Raw genomic sequence first — 25,082 nt, 5'->3', positions numbered from 1 at the left:
AGTAGCCTGAAACAGGCATTTAACTGACATTGCAATGGACTGGTTCATACTCGGCTGCTAACCGCTCCAGTGAGAGTTGGAGGTTACGGCGTGAGAAAGCCAACAGCACCACATCATCTGCAAATAGCAGAGATGAAATGCTTAGACCCCCAAACCGGGCCCCCTCGACCCGTCGGCTGCACCTAGAAATTCTGTCCATCAAAGTCAAATGAAGTTTCTTGTATTAGATTCAATTGGTTTGAGCAGATTTACCCCATTTTATGGGTGGTGAGTGATTGGTTTCGGATTTGCTGAATGTAATGCCCGTCCAATGTGCCAAACCACAGCAAGAGAGATCTCAGATAAATTTATTGACTCTTTGGGTGTTATTATGAAACAACACCATACTTGCAATTTATACAGTCCACTTCATGATGAGTCAGCAATAGTGTGCCTGGTGGAAAATACACAATTTTATTGTACACATAGGAGGAATATGAGAAGCATGGACACCATTATGGGACAGCTATGGAAAAAAAAAAATAACATCACAGAGAGACGGCTGAGCGATTTTAGAGTTGTATCATCCAGGTTTGTAAATGTGGAATACCTGTCAGCTAATAGCTGCTATTAGTTGCTTTTAAGGTAAACGATTTACATTGCTTGGAACTGGAACTGATTTGGTTTGATTTGCACGAGAGACTGTGTTACATAGACAGCCATGGTTTTTTTTTCAAGTTACACAAGTGATTCACTTCTAATAATATGTCTGCATTTATATAAATTGTGTAACTGCATACTCACCTGAATTGAATCCACAATGTCAAACTAAAAAAACAGCGCCTTATTTCACATTTTAATGAGACGTGGGGATTATTTTGTCTGCAGTGAGTGTTGTATCCTCAATACCCAGGAGCAGCTGTAAGGCTGCATGTCAGATTTATACTCTAGATATTGAAATATCTGTTTATTTCTTCAGGGTAGTATACACTGACTCGCCACAACATTATTACCATACATCCAATTAAATACAAACACAATTTCTGCAGCCATGAAGTAGATAATGTTCAGTCGAGATTTAGACTGTCAGATTTGTCTGTCTTTGCTCTCCATCTTTTTCTCCGTGACGTGCGCACACTCACAGCAGACAATGAGGTACTCTAAAGCGGACCGACCAGCAGAGTTTCTGAAGCAATGATGTATTTTCTGGGTGTAGGCATAGCTTGCTAACTTAACTGGAGTTTGCAGTTAATATAACCGCACGCTCAAGTTGTTATATGGTGAGAGAGGGGCAACTCATTCCAGGGCCATGCTGCATGGGCCCTGCCTAAGAGCTCAACAAAACTCAAAAGGCGAAAAATAGTTTAACGCTTGATCCACAGGTGAGTGCTACATAGTTGTTCTCAGAATTCGTTTTCTGCAGTTATCTTTAATCACTTTACACGGTCTTTTTTAAAATAAATCTCTGACTAACAATAACAAAAATGGCATAAACTTTATTAGAAAGTTGCCCACCCGGCACCAGAGGTCTTCTGGGTGTTGGATTTTGGGCTAAATCCAGTACGGCTGCCTTAGACTTGATTTGGTCCAAATACAGTATATTCATTAAAAACAGGGTTGCGTTTTATCTGTTTAATATGGTCCAATTTTAGTTAAAAAATATCCATCCATCCATCCAGTCATCCAACCATTTGTTTTCTAGAGCCGGCTTGCTCTTGCCTATCGCAGCTGTCTTTGGGCAGTAGGTGGGGGACACCCTGAACTGGTTGCCAACCAATTGCAGGGCACATAGGGTCGAACAAGCATTCACGCACCCAATCACACTTTAAGAGGAATTTAGAGAGTCCAATACACCTACTTTGCATGTTTTTTGTTTGTTTGTTTGTTTTTTAGTCCAAAAACAGTCGCTGATAGTTTAGCCGTTCCATTCGGGTTCAAATTTTGTCCAAAAATAGTTGTTGGAAACTGGGTTATGTTTTAATCCAAAAATAGTCATTTCAAACAAGAATGTATTTAATCTCTCTCATTGGTAATTTTTTTTTCAAAAATAGTTGTGAATATTTTAAGGCATGCAGCCTGTCCAATATGGTCCAGATTTTGTATAAGTAAATATGTAAACTCGTTGAAAAGGAAGTTGTGTTCAAATATACTTCAAAACAATTTCAGAAATGAAATGTATTCAAACCAAACTGAATTAGGACAATTTTGAGTTGATATATGCTGTATTTGCCTACATGTTACACCCTGCACCAACTAGCTGAATCGGCATAGTCCAGTGGTTAAGATTAATAACCTCAAGCACAGGGGTTAGGGACGGATACTCAGTCAAGGTGAACAGCAATTATTCAGTTAATTTCTTATGCATGAACCTTCAGGGACAGTTGGAACAAAAATGGAAGGCTGTCATGTGCAAAGACAACAAAGCTTTTCACTTTTCAACCAGATTTAGACTATAATAAATGTGTTTTTAAATACTTGTTTTTATCAGCTTGAAAATCACATCTTTTCAACTCTCACTTTTCAACCGGATTGGAACAGATTCACTTGTGTTACATATGTATGAATCCTGAATGAATGTACCATAAGTGAGAACCCTTGACGAAAATTTCAGCCTTGGCTTCCACTTTGAATGGAAATGCAGTATAGATTCAATCAGTCAGTGGGTCAGTGGTGACACAAATGTTAATAACGTGAGACAGCCTGTCAGTCTGTGATCAGATACTCTATCATGTTGTTCCTCGTATCCGCCGAACACATTTCAAGCACTTTGCACTCTCTACCCATCAGGCTGTGTCCCTTTATTGCTCTATTGAGTTCCTCTGTTTGAGTTCCTCCACACGTCCTCACTGATGCTTCCCTTATTGCTACAATCTAGTTTTGAAACAGTGTACCATGATTAGGTTGTTGGATTTCTGGAATTTTCTGTATTATTTCGATTTTTTTTCCCATCACAATTAAGCCAAAACAGCCACTTTGTGATTCATTTCCATCCATATGCAAAAATCCTTTCCGCTATAAATCCTTTTGATGTATCTTCCTGGACAAACTCTTTGCCAAGTGGCAAACGGTCTACAGTGTTAATGCTCCATCTGTTTGCTACAGGCTATGTAATGGGAAGTCAGGCTCCACATTTGGACCACAAATGAAAATTAATGAATAGGTCCGATTTACAGTACATTGGAAGTTTAGCAGCTCCTTCGGCCTTTATATTGGTGTCCAATTCCCAAAGCCACAGTACCACAGTGAAATTCCCTTGCAGTGTAACATTCTGGACTGGTCTGCATTTGATATTCCTCTGAGGCTGCTGTGCTACTATCAGAGCCACCAGAAACACTTCTTGCGGAGTTTCTTGACTCGGGCCTTGGCGCTGGGCCGGCTGGGCTGGGAAGTGGCTACCGCGGCTTTGGTCAGAAGGGTTGCAGGCACGTCGTAGTCCCCCTCCAGGGACTCCATCACCCCCTGAAAGCGTCCCTCCTGCTGGCGGAAGTCGTGCTCCACACTGCAGAGAGTGACAATAGGAGATGTGGTTAATGTGGACATGCAGCAAACCCTGCAATTTACTGTAGATGCAGAGGTAATGTTGCAAGTCAGGTGGCAGTTATTTTTTTATTATGCGGCTCATTTTTCACACAGTCATGACAGGACCATTAAACAATTTTATTCAGACAAGAGAAGGAGAGAAGAAATATTAATTTGAAGAGGAAATCTACTAAGAAAACACAGACACTTCAAAGAATAGTTTCAAAATGTAATTCAATAAAGATGCCAACTGTGTTCTTAACCCATGCATCATCCATATCGTGCCTTTATCGTGACTGTAGCCTTCTTCATTTATCATATGCTCTCGAGATGAGAGAAGAATGAATCGGTGGGCTGGAAATAAAACGATCAGAGAGAAGAAATACACAAGCAGAGGATGTTGAAAGGGTGGATGGTCTGTGTGATGTGTTCAAAGTAAAACCCTCCTGGCTTTCTTCTCCTTCTGCCTCCCCCTCACCCTGACCCCACCACACGCACGCACACCCCCACACACACACACGCATACACACACTTCTCCCAACCTAATCTCTCTGAAGTGTCCATCGCTGTAGGTCATTTTTTTGGAACGTCCTCACACCTTTCTTACTGTGTGGTTTTAATCATTGTGTGTGTGTAAGTATAGCAAAAATGTACAGCAGTATCAGTTGAAGGCATTAAGAATGAAGTGATAAAAACTAAAATCGTGGCCAAATACTTTGCATGCGCATATGTCCCTCGCAGTTATGCTGGGTTTGACTTTGTAATATGAGTAACAGCTTAAGAGGGAAGAAAATCATTGAATTGTCTGCATATGAGATGTGTCAGAAAAATTCCAGAACTGGTGTCTCAAAAGACATATTTCATACCCATTCCTCCCTTCTAATTTATCATGCTGGAGTAGCACATTTTCAGCCTTCTCTGCCACGCCTTCATGCACCCCTGGAGTGATTTTTCTTGTCATGGCAATCTTGATTCCATCCTTGAGTTCTTGGGAAATAGGATGTGTTTTCATGGTTTTGGTTTGAAATAATTGTTCGCAACACCAGTTCGAGATGTTTAGTGGAATCGCTCACGTTTCAGGAAGAAATGGCAAAAATGACCAGTTACTTTACTCGTTAAAAGCAAAGAACTTTGTGTGCTGCCTACACATTTTCCAAAAATGCCTTTGTTAATTGCAGTGGAAATTGTTCTGTCTCCTCCTTCTCTGTGAAATGTCTGTGGGACTGCTGAACCATGGATTCAGAGGTCGTTGGTTCCCAATTTTTTTGTATAGGAAGTGCTTTGGAGTAACTGGATAAAAAAAAAAAAAAAAAATCATTTCCCCCATGCCAGAAGGGAGAAACAAAGGTCTACCCCTTCCTACTTGTGATCAATTATTTGACTGATTTGCTACTCTGAACTTGAACATGGTTATCTTCCAGAAGCTTTGTGGTGAAATGTTAGATAAGAAGGGGATTGCACAGAGACTTGGTTGGTGGATGTGAGCAGGGCAAAAAAGAAAAGCTCTCAGAGAAAGATGGAATTTTTAAAGCTATCTGTGCATTCATGAATCTGGGGTCAGCGCAGAGCGAATGAGGAAGAGCCTCAAAAGAGCAGTTAGACGAGTTGGATAAGAGGCTGAGTGAGGGCCTCAGACGCCACAAGAGAGAGGACAATGGAGAGGTCCTGGCACACTGAATAAGAGATCAAGGATGAAGGCAGGGAGAGGAGGAGGCAGGGAGGTTTACAGCTACAATGGGACTTCCATCAATAAACAATCTCAGGAAGATGCACCAGACTATACCCTACCTCTGAAGTTTTAATCTCTCTCTCTCTCCCTCTAAATACCCTTCATAATACAATCATTTACTGTACGGTTAGAGAAATCATATACAGAAGCACACGTATCCATTACTAGGCGTTGCATTATCTTAATCGTGTACAAGACAGGCTAAATTCCTGAGCATTTAAACATCAACAAACTCGCAAAATTATTTGTCCACAAAGTTTTATTAAGTCCACCAAGAGGAGGTAAGCGTGAACAAGATTGCGCGCTAATTTACAAAATGCAGTTTAATATAAGAAGAACCTAATTTTATTTACATACTATTATTTGAACATAAATAAAAATACAAAAACACATGAAAAAATAAATTCATAAAATAAAATGCTTACACTCACCAACACGGCTGTCTCCCAAAACACTTTCCTCAAAAAGGCTTCAATGACTTGGTTGTACAGTTTTTCCGTGCCTTTCAGTTCCAACAAGGACTCTTATTCTATTGTATGTTTTAATTCGCTTAAATAAAGGCACAGAATGACTGCCCTATAGAAGCACAAGACACAGGGATTGTCACAGCCAAAAGGCAAAGCTTGGTTGACCTGCATAGCACTGCCTCCCATACTGAGTATCCAATCACACAGCATGTACATGTCACGTTAGACGTGAGGCTTTCTAGCTCGCCTTACTGTTGCCAAATCATGATTTGAATGGCTATTGCAACTGTCTATTAACTTTACGCACCCATCTTGTATGCTCTTTCACTATCAAATGTAGTTTTCTGTTCCTCTATCCACTTGAACTGTTGTTCGAGCTCAGGGGAAAACAGAGGGGGCTGTCAAAAGTTTATTCTTCTGACTCCGATCATTGACTTTAATTAAGGACGGCAAAAGCAAAATATCTTCGGGCAGCCAGCCCAGATCAAAACCCAATTTTTTTGAGTCACAAATCATTATAGTTGATGTTTCAATCCCAGGCGTTCTTGTCATCTCAACTGACAGGATTTTTCTTTAAGGGATGGACAAATACATAATTGAACAATTGCACAACCACTGGCTGATTTATTCTTTGTGTATTTCTCATTCAGGATGCAACAATCCCTCTGAGGAGTGCATGGTTCTGCCTACTGTTAGGTCGTCATGGACTGCCTGCACAAATGAAATTGATAAACGGGGGATCTGTTGCAAACAAAACAAAGCTTGCTTTGTTTGGTTAATTAGCACCTGTCTAACCATGGATTTCGCATTTGCATTTATGCAGGGAATATTATATTGCAGCTAAGCGTGTGCAGTCAGTGTGGTAGGAATGATAAAGGCTTTTGGCAATGGGCACCTGGATCCAGGCTACAACACATGACATGAAATGCAAATGAGGCTGCTTTCACGAGATGAGAACCTGCTGATTTGCATAATGATTTGAGGATTAAACAGGTATATGATGTATCAGACTGTGAGAACACACACCCCTAAGCTGCACAGGAACTCGCAACGCTTTGACTTAGCAAGGTATTACACTTGCGCTACAAAGACAAGCAGGACTTATCAGCTGTGATGTGTTTGCATCCACAGAATGTTGCCTTTGTTTAAATGACTTTCTGCGGGTGCGTAACATCATTCACATGATGATTTTAAACCATGAGAGATGACTTTATACATTTCATGCATCAAAACTGTGATGATTTAAATAAGTACTGTCTATCGTATCCGAGAGAGCAGAAAGGGCAAACTCAGCAGGAGACCAGAGTGAAGAGGTAATCAAAAAGAAAAGGAAAATAATCATACAGTATATGTATATGTTTTGAAGCTGGGAAAGCAAACAAGGAACAAAAACAGACCTTAACATCAAAACAAATGAAATACAGGACAGTGCGCCAAGCTCATTAGTTTGTGTTGTTACCTGTAGATGATGCAGGCTGTCTTTTGGCAGGTGGGACAGTTGTTAATGTCCTGACCTGTTCTGTATGAGCTCCGGCTGCAAAAAATAAATAAATAAATAAACAAATTTATTTATTAAACGTTTATTAACGCTTAATAAGTTTATTTATCAATGTAAAACTAATTGCAATTTTTTTCTACGCATTTCATCACTTACAAATCACTTAGTAACTAAGTCACTTCTTATTTTGTAGTGAAGTTCCTATCTGAAAATAAACAAATAGATGCATACAGTTTAAATATAAAATTAACAATTTATTTTAACATGAATGCATATGTTAAAAAAAACATGCACATTGAATACCCCTAAAACACCTACTGTATACCAATAATAAATGTTAACATTATATGTACATAAAAAAAAAAAATAAATCTGTAATTCTTTTCTGAATTCCCCTTTTATTTTGGTCAAATATTATCAATGAAAGATATAACTTTGCGACAGAATGTTTTTAAATGAAAGACACACAACGTGAAGTTAGTGTGTAATTGTCAAAGTTGGAAGTGATTTTTCTCTTTTAGGTCCTACTCCTAACTGGTTATGTCACAACCTTCCTTGCTCCCTCCACCCACTCATACTGCACACAGCTGGGTCTCTTTGTTGTAAGGACCAAAATAGCTTGTGAGGTTTACTACACATTTTATCTCCGGATTTCAAATTGCCGAAGAGGAGCTCTGTTCCGAATGTTTTCGGAAAGCCAGCGAAGACTTATCTCTTTTGATGGGAATCTTTCAAAACATATCCCATTGGTGCAACTTTGTCTAAAGTAAAGGGCAGCAACTGTATTAAAACTTATCTTTTGAAAGTTTTAAGGAAAGTGAAACAAGAGAGATTTTGTGAATGTATCACAATCAGAATGCTAAACCAGAAGGTTTCATTGTTCATGGGTGATGCCCACCCCTGACCCATTAAAAAGACATTCCTTTTACTTGTGTTTATAGTATATATTTTGATGGAAGTAGATGGAAGTCAAAGTCTTTATTGTGATGTGCATTGTAGAATCAAGTTTTCTACGTACAATGGAGTACTTTTCGCATAAATGTCGCAAAAATAAGTACTAAATGAAGACAAAAAAAGGGTATAAAAAACACACAATTTCAGAGCACAGGCGGACTTTTCTGCAAAGCCAATGGTTGCCGTTTGAATTTTCAGAAGTAAAGTATGTGGGATAATTGGGAGAATTCAAGAGGCCTGGCACACAATGGAAAACACTTTGTTTCTCTTTTCAACTGAAGCTCATTAAGACAACCGATGCCTGTCAATAAATAGTCGTTTTAATTAATTAAGAGAGAACGCGTGACTTCTATTGTATTTACCATTAACAAAAGCAAGACTTTTTTTTGCTGAGCGCAGCAGCAGAAGTCGTTTTTCTTTATCGCAGTTTCCTTCTGTGAGCTGAAATCATGTTTGACCTGACTTGCACATTTTTTATAGTCATTCCTCCATTCATCTTGACTTTTCTGTCCTTAATTTTCCGTCCATAACACTCAGTTACTCGCACGCAGCGCGGGGGTGCCTGCACACTCAGTTTAGGAGCCTTAAACATTTAATTGCATTTCACAAATGTAATCTGATCGGGATTAGCCTGCTGTGCCGGACATCTGTCTACCCTGATAGAGGGGGCGAGGGCACTTCCGTGTTTAAAAAGAGTTTAGGTGAACACGCTACACAGGAAATGGATGTGTTAAACAAAGACACGATTGGGTTTGTTTTAATTAATTAATGAATTGCTCAAAGCATTTGGGATGATACAGTTAGAAGCCACCATCATTAAATTATATCCAATGCAAGCGCTGTATAACGCCTAAAAATATATATATATATATATATATATATATATATATATATATATATTCAGAGACTGAACACCATCTGAAGCAGATTTACGTTCGTTGATCAGGCTCAGTACAGACAGTCCGTGTATTATTGAGACTTCACATCATGAAACACTCAAAAAATGGGTGTTCCGTCACAGGTCGATATCGAGGCGGATTGCCCAGCGCTGTTTAAATCAAGGCAGACTGTTAGAAAGAATTTTTGGCTAGATGCAGCACAGGTGCGGTAGGACATAACCTTTTCATATTTTTCATATTTTGATATGTGGCATATAATCAACAGCTAATCACCTTCTCAATAATAAATATTGTCAAATTTCTGTAGCCAGATGGATTATATCTTTATCCATTTTCTTAACAGCTTGTCCTCACAAGGGTCACTGGCGTGCTGGGGCCGATTATAATTGTGTTTGGGCAGTGGCCAGGGTACACCCTAAACTGTGTCCAGCCTATCACAGGACACACATAAACGAATGACCATTTACACTCACAAACGTACCTAAGGGCAATTTGAAGTGTCCAATATATGTACCTTCCAGCAGAAGCCGTTTCGCTTCTGGCACTCATGAGTTCGCACTCATGACCTCTGCACTCTGAAGCAGATGTGCTAAGCAGCCACTGTTCTGCCCATTGCATCTTAATGTTGGATTGAAGTAAAACTAATTGGATTGAACTTTGGCAAAATTAGTTGATTTGTTGATAATATGGACCAAAGCAGTAATTGAATCATAGTGTTTGTGCATTTTCCACAATGTCAATTTGAAATACAGTAACGTACTATATTTAATAGAAGGTTGAATCAGCAAAATAAACAGCAATTAATAAATTATTAAATAATTCCTAATGTCAGCCATGGTTTTATTCTACTTTGTTATTGTAGCGTAGTAAAGATTAAATCAACAGTACCTCTGCTGGCGGCAACCAAATGATCTACACCATTAATCTTCAATTACTTTGAGATATAATAAGTTACCGTCCAAGAGACAGTACTAGGTTGACCATGTATAGCACAAGCCAAATGTTTGAACACACCTTTTCATTCAATTTCTTGAAGTAATGATAGCCACATGTTTTCCTTTCTCTAAGGGTATTTGTTCATGCTGCCGATGTCCCTATAATGAATTTAACAGACGTCCAATAGGCCGTTGTATTGAACTGACTTTGGCACAATAAAGCAAGAAATTCTACTGAATAAGCCCCTTAAAGCCCATCAAAACATGCCTGGCTGTTTTGAAGACGCTAAAGTATATAAAACATCATTTTCTATTAAATACATAACTCCTCATGTTTATTCACAGTGTTGACTGATTGAATGAGGTGGTTTGTCCACATTTTTGCCTGTAGTGTGCAGTATGTGAAATATCTAGATCAGCATTCATTGAAAAGGAGTGCTTGTAAGAAAGGTAAAAGGGAAGCTGAAGAAACACCATGTAGGCTACAGGAGAGATATGAGGTGAAAATGGGAGCGCGACAAGGTAGAAAGTGAAGAGGCAAACAGTAGGAATGAATCATAACACATAACGATGTACTTGAATCTTGGACAGGTTGTCAGGGTGGATGCAGATGGCAGAGGGTGAGAAGTGAGAGACACGGGCTTGTTAGTCCGAAATGTCATTAGGGTTGCGGAAGAATGAAAGATAAAGAATCATGGCAAAAGAGGTATAGTACCGCACTTAGTCTGAAGCTGTAAGTGTTACATAGCTTGGAGCAGGTTCAAAAAAAAAGAAAAGTGGACAGTGTTTGGTCAATTAAGTGAGGGCAGAAGCTGCTTTGGAAGAAAGTAAGGAACTAGAGAGGGCTTGAGGAACTGATTTCTTTTTTTCACCCTCTCTCTTTTGGGTCAATACTTTCTCGTTTGGAAGGAATGGTGTTACCATGGTGACTACTCACCTTATAAGGTGGATGAGATATAAGTGTAGGATTTGCAAGAAATTGTCTCAATGCCCTTAGGAATTGAGAGATAGGATTACACATACTTACACACTTTACATCAAATCTCCACAGGCATGGCATTTTAAATTCATTACATGATGTCCAATGTACTGTATTTTCCACAAATTGCGTTCAATGATATGTATTTGCTCAAGTTCGATTCGGAGGTTAGTTTGGGAAACACAGACAGTGATGAAATTATTGTATGGAATCCCGAGAAAAAGATTCCCAATCATCTGACTTTTAAAACTTAAAATATATCGACCAGCACATTGGCTCACCCTTCACTGAGGGCCTTGCTCTTCTCCAGGTCGAGGATGACATTGAGGAGCACCTTGATCTTCTCTTGATTGGACACAAGATTTTCCTCCACACTCTGTAACTTGCTCTCCAGGCCGCAGGGTTGCCTCCCAGCCAGGAGGCCCCCTGGAGCCCCATTACATTGCGCCGTTTTGTGTGTCTTGCAAGACTGAGTGTGCTCATCTAAAGATTTGCTCTTCTCTTTCGTGTAGTTCTTTAGTTTTGTCTCTTTAGAGGAGTCTGGTTTGGGGCTGTTTATTGTCTGTTGTAAGTTTTTGTTAGAATCTGGGAGGCTGGATGGCTTGGCGGCAATAGATTTGGGGGAGATTTTAACAGGGAGAGCTGGAGGGTTGCTACATTTTGTATGATCAGAAGGTTCTGAAGGTTTGGAACTCAAATTTGTATGCTGACTTGTATCATGCTTGTGTTTATCTGATAAGAGTGCCTCTGCTCCCTCTGTTTTAGTGGGAGAGTGTCTTAGTGGTGCCTGTGAGACAGTCCCGCTTGAGTGTGTGTCAGCTGTTTGTGTGGCCGTGTCCTTGCAGTGTGTGAACTCTGCAGAATGCGGCCTCGTCTGCTGATTCTTTGTTTTATTCTGAGTGGGTGCTGCGCTGCCGGAGTTCGAACTGTGTGTTTTTGGTATAGTGTGTGACAACTGTGGGATTTTACTGGTTTTCACAGATGTGCCTTGGGTTTTAGCATCCGAAGCCGACTCCTTTTTTGAGTGGTTCTGCACTGCGCCCTGCTTCCATGGAGGGTGCGGTAAAGTCTGGCTGGACGATAGTCGAGGCACTGCCCTCCTGCGGCATGCGCCCGTGCACTGGGTGAGCTGCGACCGTCTCCTCCCACATGTTCCACAAAGCTGGGGCGAAGAGGTCGTCGCCATCCGACATGGTCGAGGCGGGGTGGCGTGAACGGTCGGGCAAACGCCCCTGGGCTTTAACGCGGAACGATCTTGTTCCCCGCGTAGAGACTGCACCCGTCTTTTGTCTTGGCTCTGCTCCTTGTCTTCAGAGGCCTCAGTGCAGACGCCTCCCAACATGTCAGAACCCACAACGCTGCCATTGACGTACTTTGGTATCCGTTTCGCTTTTGAGTCCGTTGGATTAGTCCGTATCGTTTTGATCTGGCAGTAAACGCTGCTGCCCGACCCTTGTGACCCCATGTCATCCTGTGTCTGGCTGTTGATTTCGTTCTGAGACGTCTCCTTAGACAGCGGCAGACTTTTATCGTCACTCCTGATAACGCCCGCTGTCTCCATCGCACTCGTTGCCATGGTGAGGGATCGCTGCGGGTAGGCCGCTTGGCTGACGTGTCGTTTGATGGAAGGGAGACTCCGCAATCCAGGAGAAGTCTGCACCCCGACACTGCACAGCGGGCCCCATCGTCCCACTGCCAAGGGAACCCCCAGCGCAGGCACAGGGTTGGTCGGATCGGCCACCCTCCTGCCCATGCTCCTCGGCAGCTTGCCTCAGCCCCCCGAGGAGCTGAAGGGGGAGGGGGCGAGCAGGGACATCAGTCAGAGTCAGCCGGATTACATCCAATCGAAAGTGGGTCAGGAAAGTAGTAATGTGCCGGAATGTGACGGCTCGCCACTCAATGGCCACTCGGGACCCAAACGCTCAATGTCCTCTCATTGATGATCCCCTCAGTATTTTAGCAACTTTCTGTTGTTGTGGTTTTCCCCAGCTTCTGACCAATGACCCACGGATGATGAATTGGTGAAGACTCTTTGCATCTAGGGAAAGAGAGAGAGAGACATTGACTGAGAGAAATAGCAGTAGAGTGCGAGAATAATCATTGTCTGGCATGGCGATACAGACATTAGCAGCATCTGTAAGCCTCTAACGTTGCCTAGGTTCCAGATCAATACAGCTCTATCAAGCTCTTATTAGATGAACAGGTGGGTGGCAGAAACAGATCTTTATCTCCTGGAGGCACTAAAGAGACTAGTTCATTAGCTGCACTTCCAAAAGGAGTTATGTTTAAAATGATGTGCCTTTTCAAAATAATGTTCACTTTCGATTGACGCTGCACTTTCAGTACAGTTAAACAAGGTAACCATAGCATTAGAGACCATTCCATTCTGTAAACAGATAAAACTAAACTCATATCCAAACATATTTTCTATACTAATTGTCCTCATTGAGTAATTCAAATCTATAACCGTTATCGACTAAAAGACAATGTTAGCTATTCCTTATTGAAAGTGTATTCACATTTTCATGTTGTTGTTTTCTTTAAGTCAATAAGGATATAATTTTTAGACATTGATATTTATAGTCACATCAAATTGTGTGTGTATGACGAGCTAAGAAATATTTTCTTCGTTTCGGTGGAACGTACCAAAAAATTATTGAAGCACTGTTTTTTACAAACATTCATAATCGCATTCACATGTAGATTTCACATTCAGCCTGCAGTTAACCTAATATAAATTATTTTGCTGTGTGGGAGTATGTCAAAGTTCCTGGAAAATGGTGCACAGAATGCTAAGAATTGAACCACCATTCTTCCAGACAAACATTGTTGAATTTGCTGAATTTAAATAACACACTTTGATGCCTAAAAATTTGCATGTTATATGTTAAAAAATAGAATTTTAAAAAAAACTTTTGGCTGTCCTATCGGATCTCTAAAAAGTGATACAAACATTGAAACGATGTAATAACTACAGAATCATTTATCAAATGTTGGAGGCTGTGAAGAAATATGAATACTTTTTCTCATTTTTATTTTTCTCTGTGGTTTTGTCTGACTTTTCATTTGTTTAACAACTAAAAGGATTCTTTTAAGCTCATTAAGATTTCATCAAACAGCTCAAACAGTGTGTTTTTTGTGCTGCTGTTCATGCCACATACGAAACGCGATGGTGTTACTGCCACTTTGACAAGTGCTGTCCTTGTGTGAATCACACAAACATCTTGGCATCGTGAAATATCTCTAAATAGCTTGCCTTTCATTTGTTTGGCTCCAGTACTTCTCAATAGCCTATCATAATGAATGACTTTAAGTGTTTAGAAAGCTCCATCATCATCTTTAGTTCCTAAATGTACCAACAGTTCTTCACCACAAATGTTCATATCATCTCTGCATGTGTGTGTTTGTGCTTGAGACATCTAAATATGAGGTGCACCACAGCGAACAGGGGCAAGAGAAATGGAAAATAAATTGCAGGTGATAATTTCGCTGCAAGTGAGATAAGTGAGCCAGACAATGTTTGCGTATAAGATTGTGAACGTGTTGACAGCAGGTGTGTCTGCATATTTAAGAAGAATGTGTGCTCCAGTGTCTGCTGTGGGATTCTGGCATAGTCAATTGAAGGCAATTTCACTTCATCTCATTTTCAATGGTTTGTTCCTCCAAACTGCAGCCATACCAGAGACAATGTCACCAGGTGTTTACATACAGTGAATATGTGTGTAAGTGAACATTACATCTCCCTCCCCGTCTTAGCAGTGCTTGTCAGCATCTTTTAGTAGGGAAAATACTATTCCAACGACCCATCTACATATCTATTTTTTAGTGCCTTTTCCCATGAGGTTCATTGCTGAGCAAAGCATGGTATATATTTATTAAAATGTGAGGGACCCCACAGAAGAAAAAAAAATGGATAGTGTGAGCATACTCCTCTTAAAGTGTGTGGTGGACTTGAAACGGTCAAAACAGCACACCACACTCATAACCATCATCTCTACCAACAATCTCAGGTCTGCTCTTCCAAGTCAGATGTCTATTGTAGTACCAAGATTGACCTGTGAGAGGCTGCATGGTGCTATGTGGCTTCCAAATCAACGTTGTGCTTTTTGTATGCCGATTAAATCCTTTAATATACACGGGGTTGAGTTGTTGGGGGTTGGAAAACAAAATCAATCACACCCTGAAGTGGACACTGACTAGCTGTCATTGTGTTTGGTATAACCTGATAGGCTTCTGTTGTGGGAGGAAATGTTTGGGGACAGAAAGACGACCTAAAAATGGAATGCTATGGTGATGGTTATCAGAATGATTATTGGCAAATTTAACATTAAAAATGCCCCAATGGCGCCTTTGACAGAGTAATATGTTTTTTTTGGGAAGAAGGAGCCACGAAACTTAAAGCTAAAGTTTAGCCTACCACATAAATGCAAAGCACTCAGCTGTGAGTGCAGCCACAGCTAATAATAGCAACAAAGATGCCAATGTAGTAAGCTGTGTCAATATTCTTGTGTTTGAGCAACTCGGCAAGGCAGAGGATGTACTATTTTTATTTTAATGCTAATTTCTAAAGATTTGACAACTGACAAAAGAAGACAGCATCATTCCTCGTGACGGTTCAGACCAAAGGTTGCAGCCAGCACTTGGGACTAGTTTAAAATACAACAAAAGAGAAATGGTTATGACTTTTTCTGTTATTGTCTGGTGGAGCAAATAAGCGACTGGAGACACTTTTTTTTTGGTGTACATCAAGCTTTGTATAAATTACAATAACACAATGTATGTAAAAAAAAAAAAAAAAAAAAGACCAGAGAGGGATTTTTTCTCAGAAATTTGGGAGATTGAGGTTGAGATTGAAAAGAGATGATTCAGATTAATTACAAATCTTAATTAATTAATCTCTGAATGGATTAATCTCTTGATGGCAATAAATTTGTCTCATTATCTTTATTGTGGTGGATGACTTTCACTGATTCACAATTAATAACCACTCAACTCAATTTAGCTTCCAAACTAGTTACTGCTCAGTTTTATGTCAATCTGAGTTCTTGCCTCTGCTAAACGCTGTGTTGATTTCTATACATAAATCAACATATTGAAGGTATAATTTGGATTAAACTTTGATGAGGAATACATTTTAATCGATATTATTTTTCTTTTTATGTGTAATTTAAAGTAGAGAGTGATTATTTAGTTTTTCTCTAATTCGTTTACTTACTAACTTTTAATGTACAGTTAGTATCTATAAAAACATTTTTTCCACTTGCTGTGGACTGAAAAATCACAAATGCTCAAGTTACATGCAACAGCCAATCGTGACACACCTGTTTTTCTTGGTTTGGTGTTTGTTATGGTGGTATGTGGTGCACAAAATTGGACTGCCAAAGAGATAAAAATCAGAGATAAGATAATTGAGAATTGGTATAAATGTACCCTATTTTAGTAAACCTTGTGATCACAACACGTTTATATCTGTCTTGACATACAGCAATGTTGTTGGTCATGCATTCGGTAACGACGAGTATAGACAGCTGCCGTCTACTGGACGTTAAAGCAAGTGAACTTTGTTTTCTTTGTTGTGTGTTCAAATGCATCTATGGACAACCGGCTTGTCTCCAAATGCTGTTTTGAGTTTATTTTTCCCCCTGCTCTCAATTTCTCTCAAATGTTGTCATCCTTTCAACTGCTGTTGCTTAGATTTTTACCACTCTTTGTATTTTCATCACATCTCACCCCTGACGGTGAAAAATGAGCAGGGAGGAGAAGGCGGAGGTAATGTTGTTGGCCGGGGGGGATGATGAGGAGGCGACAAATGAGGAGCGCAAGGCTAACAGCAGCGCAGGAAGGCGCGAAAAAGCGGTGAGCAGCATAAGAAGCCAGAGAACAGATGAAGAAGGATTGGGCATTAAGAGAAGAGTAATGTAAGCATGTCAGGTGAAGAGATGGAAAGGCCAATTTCCCCAAGTTGAAATCTCCAAACGTGGCAGAAAGAATAATTTGAAGAATATAGACAGAAGAGAGGAAGAGAGTGAAATAAAAGCATGCAAGTAAATAAGGGGCAATGTGTAAAGCTGCACTTGCTGCTTGAGCGTAATCAATACTCAATGCAATCTTGGCCATCTGTTATCAAACACACACACAAGCGCACACACACATAACCTTTAAACACTACACCGAATTTTGAATAGCGTCTTTTTCGATTTACTGAAGTCTGTTTCTACATGCTGTGAATTTAATTTGCCAGTTGGCATGTTTGTTCTTCTCACCGATTGTCTGCGGTGCAGGCAGGCAGGCCCGAGGTCTGGATGAGCATATGTTTGTGTGTGTGGTCTCACCATTCTTGTGTGGATCCAATGTTGTGTAAACATGTTGGCTTTTGGCTCAAAAGAATCGCGTTAGAAAAAGCTTCCAAAACGCAACCAATCCGCTGAACCAGCTAAGCTCCCAGTTAAGCAAAATGATCATGACCGTTTTGTACATTTTAACACATTTTTCTTCCCACATCTATGAAAGGGAAGCATAACACGTATTGATCATGGACATTAAACAATTAGCTCGCCACGTGTACCTTGGCTTTAATAATAACGCACAATTATTTGCATTATTTGCAGAGCGAGCAATGATGTCACTGATCAGTTCCCCAAATTGTTTGATTAGAAAATCAAAAACAGATCATCTGATATTTATTAATGTATAATCAAATGGTGGCAGGTGTGACCCGACTATCGTTTAACATTTTGAATGTCATTGGTTGATTCTGAACACAGATTTTAAGTAATAATAGCTACAGCTGCCAAGGCAATCCTAATCATCACTTTAAAATATAATGCCAGGGGTCGTTTTTGTTGTTGTGACAGATTACTTTTGGGTCACTCCACAACTCCCATTTGTTCATAATTGCTCAGTCTTGTCAAGTTCAGCCGCATCACTTTGCATGCCGCTGGATTTTTTGATTGCGTGTGTATGTAGGAATGTTTGTCCCGTCTCCACTTGTAACCGAGCACCAACGAATCATGTCCCCTGTCGTCTCAAGGTGAGGTCCATTATTCAACAGGCGATTGGCGTGTGTGCATGTGTGTGTGTGTGTGTGCTTGCGCCTGATTGAGATGCGCAATTTCTGCCTTGTGATTACACCTTTCGCTCCTTCATCTTCAAACCCTCACCTCCAGAAGACAGTAAATACTTTATGAGTTTGTTGAGGCTCTTAGCATTCTGAACAACGTAGTCACGTTGCTTTTTTTTTCCCTCCCAAAACATAACACATTTTATGCTATGGATCGTTTCACATTGATGATATTGGGGCATATTTTATACAGGGGTTGTGTTTACTTACAAATTCAAGTTGGGTGTAATATTGTAAATACCACCCTTCGAGCTGCTACTTTATTTATAATCAAAACACTTGTTTCTAAGCATCAAGGGCCATAGGAATGGAAAATTAAGATACAAACCCCCCATTGGCAATAACCTTGAGGGTCCTCTTCAAATGAATCCAAATAAGCCTGCAAGATTCTCACCAGAGATTTCTTTGCATATTTATGAAAGTCAACAAGCACAAAGCCGAGACCTGATCTGTGTCTGCCTGAATTTTTTTTCAAATGCATTCAAGTGGGAATGTGACGACTGTTTTTTTCTACAAAGAAAAGCCGAGCTTATTGTTGACAACATGTAACCAGTTTTGGGAGTGATGCATTACAAAAGTAAAGTAATGCATACGCCCATTACTTTCAGTTTATCAACGATAAGAAGAATATTATAGTTATATGCACTTTGTTCGCCAAATAGCACCAATAATTTGACAAACCGTTTCGAACGGTGCCATTGTAACGTGAAGTTAGTAAAAGGAAAACACGCGGCGAATAAAGGGTGGGGATAAAACAAAGCAGGCAAAATTATCGTTCTCTCCTCAGGGACGCCACTTTGACATTAAAAGGTTAGGTGACTTGTGGTGGAGTATGTCGTACGTTGAAGATACGCTGCTGCTTCCCACCGATTTGCCAGCATTTCGAAACCTTGTCAGTGAGATCCCTATCAAAACTAGAAATAATGATTTGGTAAACTAACATTAATTTTCACCATACAATTGCAATTAATAATAGTCAATCTGCTTACTTGTTTTAGTCAAGCACGCAAAAACTCAGGTTAAACAGTATGTTACACACAATACCACAATAACACACACAATAACAATGATGCAGGCTAGCTATTAACGTTTAATTAAAGCATCTAATTTTGAAATGTCTGTTGAATGTTAACATTGAAATGCATCACTACACTGTAAGCTGTAAACTAAGTAATAAAGGGATTAAAATACGTATACAAAAAATAAAATAAAAAAAAGAAAATGTTGTATCTTGTCATGTCTTTTAAGGTTTACAATACAATACAGATTAAATGATTTGCACTGGCTTAAACCAACCTTCCACTAGACATGTAATGAGCGTAATGAGCTACATTTAGAATGGCAAATCCACCTTTCCAGTTATGTTGGTGAGAGTAATATAAAAGTAATGAAATAGTAGTGTAATGCCTTACATTTCAAATACAGTAATATTGTATGTAACTGGTTACTTTGATATTACAATAAAACTTAATAAGTAATGCATTATAGTTTTGAAGTAACTTGCTATGATCACGGATATGTTAACCTTAGCATGTGTTTGGGAAAGACATTGCGTGTTTGTTTCTGGGAATTTTGCAAGTCCTACACCTTTGCCATTAAATTGTATTCTTCTCTTCTGCGAATCGAGTATTCTGATTCTGCAAGTTTAGGCTTCTGCATCATTCCATCTTTATCCCTTTCAATATTTCATCAAAGTGTCATGTTTCGACATTTATGCCCGCACTACAAAAAAGAAGTAAGCGGCAGCAACAACAAAACGGGAAGAAAACCAACACAGCTGTTTTCTTCCCTGCTCCTTTTTGCTGTGAACTTTAATTGGATGCATCTGTAATTTTAAGGGACAATGCGCCATAATCAGCTTCTCAGCTGAAGAGCCAGATGTCACCGAAGCTAATCTCCAAATCGTGCAAAAAGACAAACATGTCAGGCGGGCCGGCCTAATTAAGCCCAAAAGTTTCCCCCGAAGCGCCACGTGACAGAATGAACTCGTTCATCTTTTCTCTTTTTCAAGTCAGTTGGAAAGGTAAAACCTTACACCCTCACATTCAACATTCATTGCGCTAGTCGAAAATGTAATTTAAGGGTTCATGGTGAATTTACATTTCAATTTTGCTCTGTCCTTCTTTCACTCATGGGAATTAAATCATCTTTTAGGTAGCTTCTCATTGTTACAGCTGTTTGTTTTTCTTTCAATATTACATTTTTGCTTAAGCGTGTTTGTGTATGAGTTGCTGTACTACTCAGCTATGACTGATGTAAGAGATGATGCAGCATGATTTAAGGAGGAAACTCAATTTTTGGATCTTTATCAGGTTTGCCTTCCAGGATATAATTTAAAGTGCATCCATCCATTATATTTAGTGCTTATCCTCATTAAGTTCACAGGGCCAATCGCACTTGAATTCAGGGAGTCGGGTTACACGCTGGACTGGTTGCTCGCCAATCACAGGGATTGCATTCATATAATACATTTTTGAAGGCAAGGTGATGGTGGAAATAATAATAATGACAACTGTTTTGTATTGTCACAATTAATAAATATGATTATTGAATTTTATATTTGTTCAACTACAAAAAAATCAACTTGAAGTATGTAAAATAACACCAAAATTAGAAGAAAAATAGCTAATGCTAATATTCTGTTCTCTCATTATAGCACTTGCAAATTTGCAATGTTTCTGTTTTTGTATCTAAATAGTTTTCTTATTATTATTATTGTTATTATAATTACTATTTTTTGTTGTGTTAATGTAAACTCCATCTTGGTTGTCACTAAACATCATAAAACATGCTCAGGAAAAGCAGAATAGCAAACTCATTTCAAGCAAAATGGTGCACTCGTGGACCGTTCACAACGCACAACGTACACAAGATACCCTACCGCATATAATTTGTTTTTCTTCAAATATAATGATTGCGTGCGAATGCATGTTTGTCAGTCTGTGCTGGTGAGCAGTCTTGAGTGTGCCCCACCTCCAGCTCACTCGTGACCCCAGTGAAGACGAAAGTCATGAGTAATGGTTGACTTTTATTGATGTTCAAATATTCAATTTTAAGTGGAAGCCCCTCTCATCTGTTTCATCAAGGGATTTCAGTCAGCATTTATCCAGCCTTCAGTTCTCTATGGCATGCTAAACAGGGTGTAATTCATAGTGGCATGGCTTTCCAGTCAAGGCCCACACAGGAAGAAAAAGTATGTTCTTCTTTTGATTTATGAGTGACACTTCATACGAGTCATTAGCTATCTATTGAAGCATTGAAGGGGTGAAATATTTCAGGGGAACAAGTTATTGACAAATCCATCTACCGATGGAATTGATTTGTGTTGCAGTTAATGGTTTGTGCCGGGTCAGTGTGGTCACTTGACTTGTGTGAATTTAAATTTCCCCCTTTTGCTCCAGCAACTGTGCTTGATTCAACAAATATTTTACAGCTTAAGCTCATACCTGTCCATGTGCATTCATTATGCTGTTTTTTTTTCTCACACTCCATCTCTGCTCTGACTTATCACTCATCCTGTCTGCATGTTGCCTCCAACCTCTCCATCAGGAACCTGACTGACATCCTCATCCCTCTTTATCCTTTTTCCCATTGGGGGGAGTACAGTAGGTCCACAAAGTCGGAAGTTGAATTCCCATGAGGGTGTATGTTGACATCGAGTGATTAACTTGGTATCGGTTTTGTCTTTACTTTGGCTTTTTGTGCTAGATATATTCCATGTGGACCATCCTCAATACGTGATAAGAGAACAGAAATGTGAGAAGACAATGTATTAGGGTTCATCTTCCTCATCTCACCTGACTGTCAGGTGTTTCTAGAGGATCGTCAGCAATTATCCTGTGATGGGCGAATGGATGGACGGACGGGTGGATGAATGGAAAATAAACTTTTTATGCATCAACAATTGCTATTAGTCCAGATAATTGTATTTTATTCATAAAAAGACAATGTAATTAGCCCTTTTGACAACATTCAAAGATAATGTTCTACGTTCAAACAAAGTATTGGCCTTAGCTAGTTGCTTATTCAAGAATGTTTCAAATTGACCGATATTTATGTGACACCATCAAGCTTGCGAACCTTATGAGCATTAGTGGCTATAGAAAATTGGATGGATGGATGGATGGACACAAATTTGTGTGTACAAAACTATTTTTGTAAGTATCGACTGAACAAAAACAAAGAAAATCATTCATGTAAACAATAACAAAATCGTCCAAAATGGATCTCTGGGGAACTCATATTTCTAATTTAAAAATGGAATTTGTTGTTTAACATGTATTTAAACTGGAATGCACCATCGATATTAAGTGGTATTAAGTGAGAGAGGTTGCCTCAATTTAATTAAAGTTATTCAGTAGAATAAGCACCTTTCCATGGAGAAAGGTCAGAAGGACAAAAGACTTTTTAACCCATATATCAGTGTGACCAAATGGATTGGTTAGCAACAAAATAACATTTTTTATCTCATTTAAATTTCAAATTTAACTGCAGAACAACGTATTTCTTATTTCGTTATCTTTCAAGACAAAAGCCCACATATGGTAGTAAACAGATTATGTCCAATTTCTAGGGTTCCGTTCAAAAGCGTACATTCAGGGCACATAAGATACTCTGGTGGTTCCTTTGAACTTTTGACACCTTTTAGGACCTGTAGGTCTACACAGCTTCCAATAATTAGCCCCATAGGAGTGCAGATTCTAACTTGAGGGACAGAAATGAACCGCTTTCCAAGTCTTATTCCTGAAAATGCATTCAAGCTGACTTTATGGCGCTCATCTTTCTGCCTGCACCACAGGGCCAGCATTAGTCTATGAGAGGAGGGTTATTGCCATGCAATATAATCCCATATTAGAGCGATTGGCACATGGGCTTTTAATAGCAATCAGCTGAGGCGCTCTGCCTCTTTCACTCACACACACAGTCGGGAACATCTGGAAGTGTAGGGCGTAAAAGTGTTAATTCTCACGAATACAGAAATGCGGAAAGCTTACTTGGATGGATGCACAGCGTTTGGTCTCGGTCTTTTAGTTGTTACTTCTTGACCAAAATTATACACAAAGATGCACAGCTGTCACATCTGCAGAGCTGTGAAGGAAAATGCACTCTGAGGAGTTTGATGTTGTTTGCATTTTTTTAGCAGTCGTTCTGTCCCATTGGATCTCTGGTACCTGTTTGCATGCACTCACCATCACCTTCATTCAAATACCTGCTCATATGTCAACAATGGGCTAAACACAAAAGTGCTCACCAGGGACTGTAAGGGGCTCAGCAGAGGGTCGTAAGATATCAATTTCATTCTATTTGCGCATAAACACATAAACATACAGGCAGAGACTTACTTGATGTTTTCCTGGTCTTTTCTAGTCCCTTGATTGTTCCCTCATCTGTTTGCTCACATCTCTAATAATCCTTTAGTCCTCTGCGAGTCTTTGGCGCTCTCTTTTGCTCCCTCCTTCGCGTTCTGTTGCTCTTGATCCTCACATGCTTGCAGTGATCCTCCCTCCCTTCCCCTCTCACTCCCTCTCTCTCTCTTTTACCTCTCTCTCTCTCGCTCCTCTCGACCACTCTATCGTCATCTTCATCCGTCTGCTACTAATGCAGTCGTCATCTTGATGCGTGTTTGTCCATCACCTTGATCATTACCCTCTTATCGCTCTTTTATTTCTTCTTTAATATTTTTTTTTCCTCGTTTAACCTTCTAATCCATGACATTCCCCCTCATGTGTGCGCACACACATTTGTGTATTGACCCTGGCATGCATGGATCACTACTGAGTAAAACTTTGGCAGCGCAGACGTTCCTGCGGCCGGGATTAATGCCAGCACTTGTAACAAACATAAACACACTGGTGCGCACATTAATAACACACACTGTGGCTTGACTGACTTTATTTTTATCTTGGTCTCTTCTCCGTCCACGGTCGCCTCTCTCGCCTTCTGCCTCAGACCCGTTTAAGCTGCTGTCCTCCTTTTCCGGTGCCCCGCTTTACCCTTTTGACACCTTTTACATATTTTAAAATATAGATTTAGAATATGTCCAGGCATTCAAGCCAGGTGTTATTCACCAAAGAAAATGATTAAAAGCATGATGAATCACACGTTAAATAAAAAATTATTAATCTTAATTATAAATACGTTAGCTGTTTGTTCAGTCTCGTTTTTCGGTGAAGTTAATTTCCTCGATTCTCTATCTAGAGGGATCCTCTTTTACTGGAAAACAGGATTAAGGCCTTGAATTTGGGTACAGTGAGGCTTTATTTGCATTGTAATTAAGAGTTTTGAAACAGATGCACCTGTTAGGTTCTCATGAATATAACCAAATACATCCTGGAATCCCAACATTAAAGCGTTTGGTTTTGGCAATGACTGGGGCACCATCTGGACCAGTGTTTTCATCACATCAAAAATCCTGCACGTCAGATTATACGCAATAAAGCTGTTGGTGGATCATACATGACGCCATAGTGCAGATTAAAATGAGACATGCCCCAATGTACAAAATGTACAGACTTTTCTTTCCCCGTGTACATTCTGGGGATGTCACTTGCTGTTGTTACGCTTCAGGTCATGTTTCCATTTGCAAAACAGATTTGCCTCATTTATTTTTAACTTTTTTTGACTTTGTTGAGAAAGGTCCCTGCACGGTTAACCACCACAGACAAATCTATGCATCTAGTTCTCTTGCAGCCTCAAGCTTTCTTCTGATGACTGAAGCTTGTGTCAGCATGACTCACAATTTGCAATTATATTTGTGCTCGATTTGGGGAAATCAGTTTTTTTTCTCTCTCTTGTAGATTATTTATTTGGGAAAAGGGACGATTAGGACCACCCAACACAATGATGAAAATAAAAATATTATAAAATTGAAATGGAAATATTCCATAAAATAGTATTTCCAATCATTTGTAGTATTGAATTTCCTCATATTATGGAGTGGTCATCTTGTGGGCTCCATCCCACTGCTATTGTGACTATGGATGCATCCTTGCGCAAGGTATTG

The 25,082-nt window shown here is 39.7% G+C and overlaps 2 protein-coding genes across 2 annotated transcripts in view; one reads left to right on the top strand and one right to left on the bottom strand.

Moving 5' to 3' along the window:
- dock2 (dedicator of cytokinesis 2) overlaps nucleotides 1–25,082 on the top strand; it is a 97,654-nt gene that overhangs the window by 50,131 nt on the left and 22,441 nt on the right. The window lies entirely within an intron of this gene.
- insyn2b (inhibitory synaptic factor family member 2B) lies at nucleotides 332–23,546 on the bottom strand. Its single transcript, XM_088430716.1, has 4 exons — nucleotides 23,422–23,546; nucleotides 11,241–12,997; nucleotides 7,154–7,228; nucleotides 332–3,478 (listed from the first exon to the last, which is right to left on the bottom strand). Exons 2-4 carry the CDS (start codon nucleotides 12,710–12,712, stop codon nucleotides 3,295–3,297), a joined length of 1,731 nt encoding a protein of 576 aa, XP_088286842.1. The 5' UTR covers nucleotides 12,713–12,997; nucleotides 23,422–23,546; the 3' UTR covers nucleotides 332–3,294.

This window comes from Hippichthys cyanospilos, chromosome 13 (genome assembly GCF_059441005.1).
Source record: "Hippichthys cyanospilos isolate Australia breed blue-spotted pipefish chromosome 13, RoL_Hcya_1.0, whole genome shotgun sequence".
NCBI lineage: Eukaryota > Metazoa > Chordata > Actinopteri > Syngnathiformes > Syngnathidae > Hippichthys > Hippichthys cyanospilos.
Note: the sequence above shows the minus strand (reverse complement) of the source record. Positions and strands in the feature narration are given on the sequence as shown.